We start from the raw sequence: 13,266 nt of genomic DNA, 5'->3' as shown, positions 1-13,266 counted from the left end.
GATCACTTTGAAATCAAATATTCACAGTATCTTATTTCTTACTCCACCAACCAACAATAAACTTAAACTGTATTGCACGTAATGCACTCTGCCTATTAAGCCGTAGCGGTTGGTCAAATCGATTTACCAAAGACACTTCTGGCACAGACTACAGTGTGTGCACTCTGCAATATGTGGGATGCTGGTTTTTATGTAGGTGTTTGTAAAATCGGAGGCCACAAAGAGTATTTTGCTCTTATACCACGGAGGGACAACTCACTCAAAATGTTCCATTTTCAGTGTAGATAAAGTCAAATAACTTCATTTTCTATGTTGCTGTTCAGTGACAAAAATAAGTATCTTAACAAGAAATATGACAATAGGACAAACTAGCTTTAAAGAAAAAGATATTTGGGATTTACTATTGATCGCAACTTTGAAACATTTTCTAAATGTAATCTGGAAGATTGAGATATATTATGTAGATCCACTTATTCTGATCACACATTGCCAATCACATGTAATCCATTACTACCCAAACCTGATATAACAGGAAATGAACCTTTAACTCTCAATAGGGAATTCAGTTAACAAGGCATTAGTGACTTTCAGCCGTATATGATTAGTTTGAAAGTGGAAATATTCCAATAGAGTAAGCATTGAAACTTTGGCTATCAAAGTATCTTATCAACAGCTAGACCATGGACAGGTGACAGGCTACAAGCCCTCTTTTAGGTACAATTTTGTCATGACTAATGTGTTGTAATGGCCCAAGTTATTAAAAAAATAAATCACAGACACAGTGGCTGGTAGCCAGTTAAGAACACCAATACTCCTGTGTAATTCCTCCATCACATATTGGACTTCACTGTTGCTCTACTGCTCTCTCTCTCTCTATTTTTTTTTTTACGTTATTATGGCTACACTGAGAACTGGGAAAATGTCACTTGCGCATTCAATAACAAGTGGGAAACTGGCAAAAAAAAAGAATTAAAGAACTGCAATTAGTAGATTTCCTTGTCAGGATATGAGGTATTTAAACAGACTAGGAGAGTATTATTAGCTAATTTATTACTTCAGTTAATTCAACTCTATAATTACTGATGAGATTTCCAATTTATGTCAAAGCAAAAAGCTAAAACAGAAGAGTTTCAGCTTCCCACCTCTGAGGTACCGCAAATGTAGCATAATCTGAAGCTAAAGTCAGACAGAGATACAAAGGAATAACCATGTAAAGTGATGTAAATTTCCGCTGCAAATATGAATGGCTTAATGAATGATATATGATTTAAAATGATTTTCAATAATGTCTTGATTAATCCATCAATATGTAGTCTCTAAATAGTACAATTAATCAATCTATCAACCCTCACTTTCACAATTCCACAAAAGCACAAGTTAGCTTATTTAAAGCTCTGGAATAAATCTTCCAATCATTAAAGACATTCATAATTATATAAAGAAGATATCTGTAATCACTGTAATCATCAATTATTCATAATATTTCTTGTATCCTTACCACATCACCATATGCCGTTTTTTATGTTGCCACTAGTGAGGGTAGAGCTATATTTACTGTTTTATATACTGCTTTAGTTTAGTATTTAACGGTGTAATGCTTAACATTAGCAGGGAATTTGAATTTGGATCTAAAGAAAGGTAATGTGTAGATGCCATATAAAAGCAATGAAATAAAAAGTTTAATTTACCATGAAATATTTGGGAATAGTCGTACAATGTATCACTTGAAACTACTTTTTTATATGAGTTTGGTTAATTTTCTGGGACAGAAATTAACAGTTTGGCGAGAGCTAAAGAAAAGACAGACACAGAGGGGGAGCAATTGCCTCGCTGGTTGGGCCAGCTGTGGAACTTGAATGAATGATCACAATGGAGACACCTGTGGCTGTACTGAGTCCGCCAGCCAGAGTGTTCCTTTATTTATCAGAATTTGTATAAGACTGCGATCAAGCTAGTGGCCAGGGGGTGAACATTTGATGAAGTGCAAACAATAAAATGAGACACTGAGCTCTCCCTCCTGCTGGTATTCTATTCTGGCAGGAATGTGTCAGTGATTGCTCTTACATCGCACGTCAGCTGCAAAGTAGTGCCAGATCAAATAGATACTGAAACAAGCCAACAATGGCAGCTGATCAATTTGGGCTTCAAGAAAAACATCAGACACAAAATACAGTCTACTGTATAAAAGCAGTGGTGGAGCCAACGTTAAGTTCTTGGAAATAACTTTCTCTCCTTCTCATAACTGTCTTTCAGTCAGTGTTATTTGAACACCTTGACGTTTATTTGACTTTCAGCTAAATGATGTATAGCCTACTGTGCTATTCAAAACCTTTAGTTTAGGCCATTTTTTCTGCTGTAGCTGAAAAGTTCCTCAGTGTTCACACCTAATTTGAATTTAAAAAACATGTAGACTGTGCTACTAAAAGTGATTTTGATGGGGAAAAAACTACTAAGGTTTTAACAAAAAAAAAACCCAGGATAAAATAGGATTTTGACTGTTTGTAGGCGTTTTTTCTCTCCCTACAGTACTAAGCAACAGCTACTACCACATGGGCTTGTTTTCCTACGTCACTTCCTGCGCGGCATTAACTGAATCAGCCAGCGACAGATGTTTCTCTGTCTTCGTTCGTTCAAATTCAATCATCTTTGATGTGTTTAGATAATTATTATTATCATTATTATTATTCGTTCAGTCTGCTAAATGTGAATGCTCACTTGAAGTAACGCCATTGTGACACTTCCGGTAAGGTTTTGTTGCTAAGTTAAACTATTGACGATCAGACTAGCTTCATTAGCTGCTACCATTAGCAGAAATGAGTCAATAGTGCAGGTTTCTTCGGGTGCTTGCACACAATAAACGGATCCCATGGGCTTTTATGCATCGCTCATTAACAGGTAGCTGTTCGTAAAGGCTAACTCAGATTGAGATTAGTCTTAATCAGAATTTGAGCTAGTTATCGCTTGCTGTTACACCGCAACAGTCCCTCAATATGTCAAATCAGCTGACTGCGGAGCAGCAGCGAAAGATCGAGGAGAACAGACGGAAGGCTTTAGAGCGAAGAGCCCAAAGACTTGGACAGACTGTCAGCTGCAGTAAGCAGCCTTCAACAGTCTTCAAGGGCCCTTCAGAGCAAGCACAGCTCCATAAACAGGGCGTTTCCCAGGATCATGCTGTCACCTCTCACCAGAGAGAAACCCTAGCCTCTGCACAAAAAAAGTTTGTTCCACCCTTTAGAAAAGAGTCACAGAGCTCCAGTAACCAAATTCAACAACCAAACCATCAGGTGCTTTCAGGCACAAGCAATCAAATCATCCAGAGTACTCTGACAAACTCTGCTTCGACCAGACAGGTGAGATTTGTGCTTAAATGTGCACTGTGTGAAAATGTGAGTCTTTCACATTGTAAGGCTTTGTGTCATGTTTATTTGTAGAGACAAGTCATTGGTCCTCTTCCTCAGACAAATCACCATCTGAACAGCACTGACTCATATGGAGCAAGTGTTGGGGTTAAGTCAGCTAAGTCCAATGCCAACATTACCTCAAGCAGCTCTGGAGGTACAGTGAGCTCCTTCTACAAGCAAGCCAGTAAATCCACAGAAGTTCCTGCTGCACAGCTTCCTTCAAACACCACCACTTTGAATGCTGCTCCTGCAAAAAAGCCTGCCATCTCTGTGAGGGGAAAGTGTGTGCCTCATACAGAGAACCGTTTCAGAGTAGAAGTGGGCTACCATGCAGAGCTCATCGCTGTTTTCAAATCCATACCCACGAGAAACTATGGTAAGTGTCTGCCAGTGCAGCCTAAGGGAAAACTGTCACAAGGTACAATTTCAATTTGGGTTAACACTGTAACACGGGGTATTTAAAATGAAAACATATGAATTCTGTTGAGCAGTATTTTTTGTTTTCTAACTGATTGCAGATGTTCTGTCAAATAGTAAAGCACTTGAAAGGATACGTTCAATACAGAGAATTGTAACCCAAAGAATTTAAGACGGACAAGATGTCAAAAACTGCAATAGATTCTGTCTCTCGTTGTTAGAATATATTTGTGTGTCAAACTTGAATTGTTTCAGAACTGGCTATGTTGTGTTCTGTAGCAAATGAGTTTATACAAAACCAAACAAATGTACTTCTCAAATTTCTTATGCTAATCAACATGATTTTTTTTTTTTGCAACCAGGATACCGTGTTCTAGAATAATGTAATTATTTTCTGTACGTTTTGTTTTTTTGTGGTAATCTTGTGGTAAAGATTAAGACTTGTGGTAAAATGCATTTAGTTTTTTCTCTCTGCTTCAGACCCTGCTACAAAGACATGGAACTTCAGTCTGGAGAACTATGAGCAGCTATGTATGGGAACTAATATTTAAATGAGCCATATGATGAAATATTTCAGCTGATGCACTCTTTTTTTTTGTTTTGTTTTTCTTAAGCAAACTTAATTAAAAGGCTTTTTTTGAAGTTTGTTTTCCCTCATGTCACAGTGGCGCAGGCAGCTGCCATTGCCTCTGTGTCTTTGAGGCCTCTGGAGGGGATGGAAGCGGTGGACGCTGCAGCAGCCACCAGCCGACCACGTGACGGTGCAGCACTGGCGGCGCTGCTGAAGCTGTGTAATGGCTGGCAGAAAGCTGGAGCTACTTTGCAGGGACAGTGCGTCCTGGTGTCTCCGACAAAGTTTGAGGTTGACATCCTTTACCACGCTGATGTCATTGCAGCATTTAAGCAAATGCCGACAAAAAAATATGGTAACAGAGGCTTCTTCTGATTTGTCATTTTGTAATTGCTTTAATGGCTTCTGATACAATAATCTTATATAATTTTGTTTTGCCTTTGTTGTAGACATGGGCACAAGAAAGTGGAGTTTTTCGCTCGAGGATTACAAGAGACTCAGTGAGAAAAAACACAATATCATAGTGTTCCTTTTTGTCGGTGTTTCATTTGCCATCTTGTTTGACCATGCTGTGTTCCATACTCAGTGGATCTCCTCAGTGGGATAGCAGCAGTGGAGGTGGAGCCTCTACCCAGGGCAGTGATCCAGGCTTTCTCTGCCAGGTTTGATGGGACTGGCGCCAGGTCTTTAGATGTCCCTGAGGCAGACCTCTCCAGCATCGACCCTACACTCACCTCCAGCCTCATGCCCTTCCAAAGAGAGGGAGTCAAGTAGGTGTCTCTGGGCAGCCAGTGGTGCTTTCTGCATGGTGTAGCTAATAACTCAATAGCAGGTGACAATATGTCTTTTATAATATTCTCAGCCTTGTTCAAATCAGGAGATACTTCTCACAATAAGTTGGTATTTGTGTGCCACTTTCTTCTAAAGTTTTTACATGCCTGCAGCTTTGCAGTGGCGAAACAAGGCCGTCTCCTCCTGGCTGATGACATGGGCCTGGGTAAAACTGTGCAGGCCATCTGTATTGCAGCCTACTACAGGAAGGAGTGGCCTTTATTAGTGGTGGCTCCGTCATCTGTGCGATTCACCTGGGCTGAGGTAAAAATATTCAGCAAAATAATTCTAAAAGAATAGCTCATGGCTAAGAATGTGTTAATGTTTATCAGCATAAATAAGACAGTCAGAGAAGTGGCTCAAGAGGTAGAAAAGTCTTTCTATCAGATCACCTGGTTTGATCACCAACCTCTCTAGTCTATATGTCAAAGTGTCTTTTGGGAAGATACTGAACCTAATCTTCTGATAAATGAGCAAAATGGTAAATTAACAAATACTGTTAATTTAATTTAATCTCGAGGTGTATTCAAATGGCTTCTTTTATTTAATGAGGAGTCCAAGACGAACTGGTTTTCAATTTCATATGATCTCTAACAACAAAAAAGTGAAAATGGAGAAATGTGCTTTTGTATATTAACTGAGTGCTATCTTGTCAGTGGACCTAAAAATAAACAAGCTGTTGTTTAACATTAATGATTATAATAGGCTTACTTTCTTTCGGTACATTCATTTAATAGCATGCAGTTGATAGTTTAAGGTGGTAGCACCCTGATGTCCCCTCTTTTCTTCTGCAGTTTCAGTGCTTTTTTTAAATTTCACACTTCATCTCAGGTATCCATTCCGTTTGTCTCAAGTGTTTTGGCATCTGTTGTCAACATAAGTTTGCAAACAAATGTGAAATAGCATTTTCTGAGGAGCTCCTCTTGGCCTTGGCTCCACTGATAGGATGGCGTTCTCTCTAAATAGACATTTGGATCAAATGCAGGAGTTGAAACCACAGAGGAGTTTAGTCACGGGATGTCGTCCCATTAAAGAGGACACTTACTTTGTCAGGCAGGGCTCTTATCTGCTCTGTTAGTCATGTGCTTTTGGCCAAATCTACGATGAAGCATGGGAGCTATACTTTAATGGTTTTAAACCAGGTTGACAAGCGAATGGCAAATGGTTAAGTGAGTTGTCGGAGACCTTTTTCGCTACAGTGGACATTAAGGGCACATTGTTACAGTAGTGCTCCTGAACTGCCAGTGATTAATAACCGCAAACCAGCTGTTTGTCACAACATTTGAACTACAAATCACAGAAATGGGTGTAATCCCAGTGGTGGGAGTAAATTAAATCAAGACAAAGACATTGTTTATATATTTTAATGATGTTCGTGCCTTTAGGCCTTCGGACGCTGGCTTCCCTCTCTGCCTCCCGACAGCGTCAACGTGGTGGTAAAGGCCAAAGACAATCTGCGATCTGGTTTGGTCAACATCATCAGCTATGACTTGCTGAACAGAATGGACAAGCAGCACCCAGGAAACCCCTTCAAAGTTCTCATTATGGTGAGCTATTGATAAAGCGCGTCTCCTTCCAGTTCATGTTTATTTTCAGATTTTGATTTCCCTCATTTTAGATTATGTCTGTTCATTTTTGAGTTTTTCCTAATTTCTCTTCAGATGCCTGATTTTTAACTACATTTCTGGCATTCTGTGCAGGATGAGTCTCACTTTCTGAAAAACATGAAGACTGCTCGTTGTAAAGCAGCCTTGCCGCTGCTGAAGGTAATGATGTGAATGTATAATTAGTTGCTGTATAATTGATTGCACACATTGAGGTTGCACTCAAGCAAACTGAACTGTTGAATCTACTGATTCGGGGTAAATCAGATGCAAAAGGTTTCAATGGGATTCAAGTTCTTTTAAACAAGTTTTTGTCTGTCACTGTGTTAGACAGAAAGGGTTGTTTTGTGTGTACGGCATATGAATATTGAGTAGAAAATATTCTTGTACGTGGCCCATGAACAGCGGTCTGATCAGAGGCATTTTTAATTTTTTAATCCTCAGGCAGCAAAGAGAGTGATTCTTCTGTCTGGAACCCCTGCAATGTCCAGACCCTGTGAGCTCTACACCCAGATTCTGGCTGTCAAACCTACACTTTTCCCTCGCTTCCATGAGTTTGCGATGCGCTACTGTGATGCCAGAGAGGTATCTTGCATCTAAGGAGTCTTCCTCTCTTCAAGTGTGATGTTTAATGGCACTGAGGCGTAAGTGCCTGTGATTGCAGGACATTTTGAAGCACATCAGAGGACTTTTAAGTGTGCGTTAAGCTGACTTTTAGTTATGTGCTTGTGCTGAATAGTTACAGTTCTTTCAGGAGGATATCTTGTATGCGCATTAGGGCGGGAAAATCTGACAGGTTTGTCAATAAGTACAAGGGTAAAATTATTGTTCTATAAAGCCCGTGTGTATCAGTTCATTGTGTACTTTATTAGCCATTGGGTGTTAAAGTGACAGCAGAATCCATTTGTTTTCTTTTATCACACTGCTGTGGCCTCTTGCATTCTCTTGAAGGAGCCATCTGGAATTGTCTTATTAAGGAACAAAGATTATGTTAAAAGTCCATGTTATGTTCCAAAAAAGCTTTTTTGTGCACGATATATTAACACGTTTGGCTCATTTTACCACATCCTGGCGTGTTATCACCATTTGTTCATCAATGGAAAAGTGTGACACCATTAGCTGGACTGTATTTTGCATAAGTTTTAGGTGTGTTCCGGTGCTCATTGATGAAGTAAAGAAGACGGGGGAAAAACTGCTTGTTAGAGGTCAAAGCCTCCGCAGGGAATGTTTTAAATACGTTGTAGGATCAAGTAGGAAATGTGCTGCAGCGTTTAAAAGACATTTTTTCCCGCCATGAAAGATGATATTGGATTTAAATTTATGTTCAACTCTTTCTGTGTTATATTCCATACTACTCCTTCCCATCGTCATCTTTTTAAATTTTTTTTAATTCCCTCCTCTGCCTCGCTGACCTGCAGAGTACTTGGGGCTGGGACTACTCAGGCTCATCAAATCTGGGAGAGCTGAGGCTCCTCTTGGAGGAGTGTTTGATGTTGCGCCGCCTCAAATCGGAAGTCCTCTCCCAGCTTCCTTCTAAACAGCGCAAGGTGGTCACAGTGACCATAGATGGGATCAACACCCGCACGAAAGCTGCTCTCTCAGCCGCAGCCAAGATGCTGTCCAAGGATCATCGCAGTGTAAGTCATCAGTTACATAAAAGCCTTGTTTCAATGTGAACAAAATGCTCCCAAATCACCTCATAGTCCGAAGAAATGATTGAGATCCCACTATTTTTTCCACAATATTTCCTTAAAGTCATATTGAAAGAAGTAAAATAACCCAAAGATTCTGCCAGTTCATTCCTGATGCAGTTAGACAGACAAGGAAAATGCGTTTCACGAATTACCTGAAACCGTACCACTCCATATGCAAGATAACGTTTCACTATTTCACTATCAAAAGCTGCTGACTTGACCTTCTTAAAAGGTGGGGGGGTTGGGTTGTATGTCAGGAGATAAAGTGTCCGTCTTTCAAAGGGAAGGTTGCTGATTTAATCCCCCAACATCCCCAGTCGACTTGTCAAAGTAGCTTTGGGCAAGTTACTGAACTCCTCATGGCCCTCAATGTGTATTGAATATATAATATCATGAAGGTGTCTGCTAAATAAGTGTAATAATAATTATGATGATTCTAATAAATACTGGCCAGCCTAACCTTTTTGATAAAAGGCGTCTGCAACAACAATATATCTGCACACTTTCCCGTTTGTTGTCCAAAAAGATGCAAAGATTTTCGACTGATAAAAAGTATTTGTAAAAGTAGATTTAGATACTATTGGTTTAAACTGTACAGAAATGTCTGGACGTTTTCATAAATTTTGTTCTGATAGCTTTTTATTTTGTTTAAGTACATATTCACTATGAAGATGATATGATGTTTTATGCGCAGACTCTCAGTTGAATTTGTAGGGTAATCACACCCCAATTAAGATCTATTTAGGAACTACGACTCTTTAACTCTTTAGCCCTTTAAACACAATTACTCAATCACACTTTAATGCAGTTATAGTGTAAATTTCTACACGTCATTGGGTCACAGCCACAGCTCGCAAATGCCACTCTTCAGATCGACTATAGACATTTAACCTGCTTAAAGGATGAAGAAATGCTAAAGGAATAGCTTACAGCTGTCTATAAAACGCTGTTGAATTTAGTCATCCAATTTTATTTGTGGTCCTAAAAGAAAAGGAGGTTCGACCTATTTAAGAGCTTTCCTCAACTAAGACGTGAATGACGTCAAATTGAACACGACAGTCTGTATTTTATGCCCTTATTCATTATATAACTGCAATTTCAATATGATTTGGTAAGATGCTAAATAAACAAACAAGCCTACCTAAAATTGTTTAAATATTTCCGGGCCTAATTATTTGTTCCTAAAATACTACAGCATGTACTGCTCAGAATCAAAGCTCTGTGACTAAAACGGCAGAACGATTAATATTTAGTTTCGCTGAGGGAAATCAGAATTTAACCACTCGGAATACTCCCGTCCGGCCTTTATTTCTCTGTGATGGGAGTGAGTCGCTGAGCGTGATTGTGCAAAATCACACAGAGTCCTATCAAATCATCAAACACAGTCTGCTGTCAGTTCTTATGTTGTGATGTTCCTCATCGCTTTTTCAGAAAAAAGAGGAGAAGGAGGCTTTGCTTGTTTTTTACAACCACACTGCTGAAGCCAAGCTACAAGCCATTATGTAAGTACAAACCCTCTAATGATGGAGATCAGTTAGTCGAAGCAGCTTACGCTTGGTGGGCACTAAGATTAAAATCTAAAGTGAATCTTTTGTCAGAATGTTGCGACTGAATTTGATTTTACTGAACCTAAATGCTTCATCCAAGGAGTGAATATTCCTTTGTCTTTCCTTGGAATAATCCTGTGTGTTGTTCTGTTCTTGTCAGGGAATACATCACAGACATGCTGGAGTGTGGGAGGGAGAAGTTTCTCGTGTTTGCCCATCATAAGTTAGTCCTGGATCACATCACCGCTGAACTGGTTAAAAAGGTCAGATATACCCAGGATAAACCATTCAAAGGGCTTCAATCACATCAGAGTACAGTTTTTTCCTCTTTCAGCCAATAACTGTTGATTCGATCGTTTGTGGGAATTAAAGTCAGCAATGTCATCTTGTAGCTGGACTGTCTGGACTTATTGTCATAAGTGTCATAAGAAGATTGATTGGTTAGCTTCGATTCATCTCGATTCACCTCCTAAAAGAATTGTTTTTACCATGTTGGTTTTTGAGGAAGGTTATAAGTCGGCCACCATTTCTCCCAACAGGGTGTCAGCTTTATCCGTATTGATGGGACGACTCCATCGGCGGAGCGACAGCAGCTGTGTGAAAAGTTTCAGTTCTCGACCAAGAGCTGTGTGGCTATTCTGTCCATCACCGCTGCTAACATGGGGCTCACCCTGCACTCTGCCGACCTGGTGATCTTTGCTGAGCTTTTCTGGAACCCTGGGGTAAGCCATGGGAGTTATCACTTCAAAATTCTCTGCACTCGTTGTAGTAACTTCACCATATTCCTGTTTTGATTCTGTTTTTTGGTTCCAGCTGTCGGTTTTAACTTCTTTTAGCTCTAACTTGCGATGTAGGCCACGTATTTATAACAGGGTCGAGACTCTCGTCTGAATGTACGTTCTTCAGGTGGTATCAAACGTGTTGAATGCTTAAATAATTTGGTATCCTTTGGTCTCATAAGTGTTTAATATCTGGTAGCACTTTAGCCATTAGATTTGTATAAATCGGTACAATATATATGAGTTCTTCATGTTTATTGATTACATGCCACAAAAAAACTGATTAATGCTGCTTGAAAAACATCATTGGGAAATTAATTTTGGGAATCTCTGAACTTCTGCTACAGGGCAGGAAAATGGAGGACAAAGACGGATGATAAAGCCCTTGTGTCACTAAAGATAAAAAAGACTCAAAGGAAATGGAAAAAGGATATCCCATCGACATAGTCTTCGACATATTTGGACAAGCTAACAATCGAGTCTTTCTGAAAGAATCACTTTTAATAAAGGTGGTGTACTTGAACAGAATGACTGGAAACATAAGCTTTCTCCATTAATCATTACAAAAACGATCAATAAGTGTAAGAGCGTTCTGTGGGGAAAGTAATTACATCCTTTGCTCCAGAAGCTAGTATTGACCCTTTTTGCAGAAATAAGTTCTTGTCTGCATTTTACCTGGTTGTATAATTGCTCACTGGTCAACTATTGGGCAGCAGAGGCTTTCTCCTGGCAAACATCCAGTGCAGGTTAAGTGAGTGCAGTGCTCTCCTAATTTAAGAACTTTACGCTGCAACACCAACGGTGACAAGAATTTCCTGCATATGCTGTGGTGAAAATGAAAGGTTCTTGAAATCTACCCCACATTTAGAGATCATTTCCAGTCCTATTCAATCTTTTTAGACTCATAGGCATCAACCATCTGTTTTTTGAAGCCCTCCCTCAAAGCTCTTTAGATACTGGCATGAAGACACTTCAGCATTTAAGAGAAAATATAAAAGTTTTAAGACCATTTCAGCCAGTCACCTCTTGAGGAAGGTTCTAATCACTGGTGCTTAATCTGAAACTAATTCTAATTTCATGCATTTGTAGGTGTGATCCTTGTTGGGGTTCACTTGCTATGTGATACTGATTTGTTCTTTTTTTTTTTATCGGAATCACGAGAATGACAAAATGTCAATATCATCTGTCATTTGTTTTAAGTGTCCATATATCTCAAAGATCAAGTGAAATTATGTTTTTTCAGTCACTCTAGCTGTCGGTTTATGATGGCGATTCTCTCCATTAGTTCAGTGGAGAAACATCCCAGAAACGGATCATTTTATGTGGGCTGCCTCCATGTGTTAGAGGAGGCTGTCTAATAGCTGCAGGTAAAACGGAGCATTCAAAATCTGGGGTGTAAGAATGAAAGAAATCCAGGAAAAATGGTTCAGTTTGTTCTGAACACACTATGGACCTATGACTTGTGTGCTGGTTGCCGCAGCTTCACTTCTTACAAAGAAATGATGCTTTTATTTCAGCCGTCTCCAAATTAACTGCAGCCTTGCAATGAAAAGCCTTTAATTTTATAAATGATTTTTCCTCAAGTAGTTTTCGGAGCAGAATAAGGCCAAGGAACACTAACTAGTCCAGCAAAAACAAATCACATCCTGTTTTTCTGCAGATTCTCATTCAGGCAGAGGACAGGGTTCATCGTATCGGACAAACCAGCAATGTGAACATTCACTATCTGGTAGCTAAGGGAACTGCTGATGACCATCTGTGGTACGTGTCAATCAGGTGGAAATGATAAATGACTAAACTGCAGAGACTGTTATTGATATTCTCTTTTTTCCATATTGATCAGTGTTACTCTTTTCTCAGCTAATGAACCAAAACCGAAGCAGGAAGGATGCAAATGAATGTGTGCTGACTGATATGCAAATTGTGACAAACATGGAATTGAACATTGTCTGCCATAATGAAATACTTTATTCATGTAATGACCCAGGCCAATGATCCAGGCGAAAATGAATGTACTGGAGAAAGTGGGTCTGTCTGAGTCAAACCTCTCAGATAACGCTGTGAACGCGAGCTTCCACTCAAAGGTAAACGCATGCACAATGAGTTTGGCCATGTCTGCTGAGATTCAAGCCTTTATTCTGACCATTTGGATTTTGTCCAGGACCCTAACCAGAGGAGTATCATGGAGATGTTCCAGAGGTCTTTCTCTGCAGATGACAACACGGACGAAGCCATCTTAATGGAGGCTGCAAACGACTGGGAGGACACTCCGCCTGAAAACACGCCTGCTCTGTACCACGACACCGAGGCCGTCAGTCAAGGCCCCAAAACGAGCCTGAAAGACTATTTCAGCAGATAACTCTAGACATGTTGCATTAAGGAATGTCATGGATCATAACTCTGGTTTGTTTATGGACCTGTT

At 39.7% G+C, this 13,266-nt stretch overlaps 1 protein-coding gene across 2 annotated transcripts; it reads left to right on the top strand.

Moving 5' to 3' along the window:
- Positions 1–2,590: 2,590 nt before the first annotated feature.
- smarcal1 (SWI/SNF related, matrix associated, actin dependent regulator of chromatin, subfamily a-like 1) lies at positions 2,591–13,203 on the top strand. 2 transcript variants are annotated; one of them, XM_072397168.1, is made up of 17 exons: positions 2,591–3,350; positions 3,459–3,777; positions 4,299–4,349; positions 4,484–4,744; positions 4,839–4,889; positions 4,976–5,159; positions 5,334–5,484; positions 6,606–6,767; positions 6,921–6,986; positions 7,269–7,409; positions 8,243–8,461; positions 9,950–10,020; positions 10,226–10,328; positions 10,605–10,787; positions 12,505–12,605; positions 12,832–12,928; positions 13,006–13,203. In XM_072397168.1, the coding sequence occupies exons 1-17, from the start codon at positions 2,991–2,993 to the stop codon at positions 13,201–13,203; spliced, it is 2,718 nt and encodes a 905-aa protein (XP_072253269.1). In that variant the 5' UTR covers positions 2,591–2,990. The 2 variants fall into 2 exon arrangements, with proteins under 2 accessions (XP_072253269.1, XP_072253268.1); XM_072397167.1 differs by having other exon boundaries at positions 3,432–3,777.
- The last annotated feature ends 63 nt before the right edge of the window (positions 13,204–13,266 follow it).

Source organism: Leuresthes tenuis, unplaced genomic scaffold (genome assembly GCF_036924035.1).
Source record: "Leuresthes tenuis unplaced genomic scaffold, fLeuTen1.0.hap1 SCAF_12, whole genome shotgun sequence".
In the NCBI taxonomy this organism is placed as follows: Eukaryota; Metazoa; Chordata; class Actinopteri; order Atheriniformes; family Atherinopsidae; genus Leuresthes; species Leuresthes tenuis.
Note: the sequence above shows the minus strand (reverse complement) of the source record. Positions and strands in the feature narration are given on the sequence as shown.

Excerpts from the sequence above, each read along its gene's own strand:
- smarcal1 (XM_072397167.1), top strand. The coding sequence starts at position 2,991 with ATGTCAAATCAGCTGACTGCGGAGCAGCAGCGAAAGATCGAGGAGAAC. Across the intron at positions 3,351-3,431 it reads ACTCTGCTTCGACCAGACAG|AGACAAGTCATTGGTCCTCT; the intron begins GTGAGATTTGTG and ends GTTTATTTGTAG. Across the intron at positions 10,021-10,225 it reads GCCAAGCTACAAGCCATTAT|GGAATACATCACAGACATGC; the intron begins GTAAGTACAAAC and ends TGTTCTTGTCAG.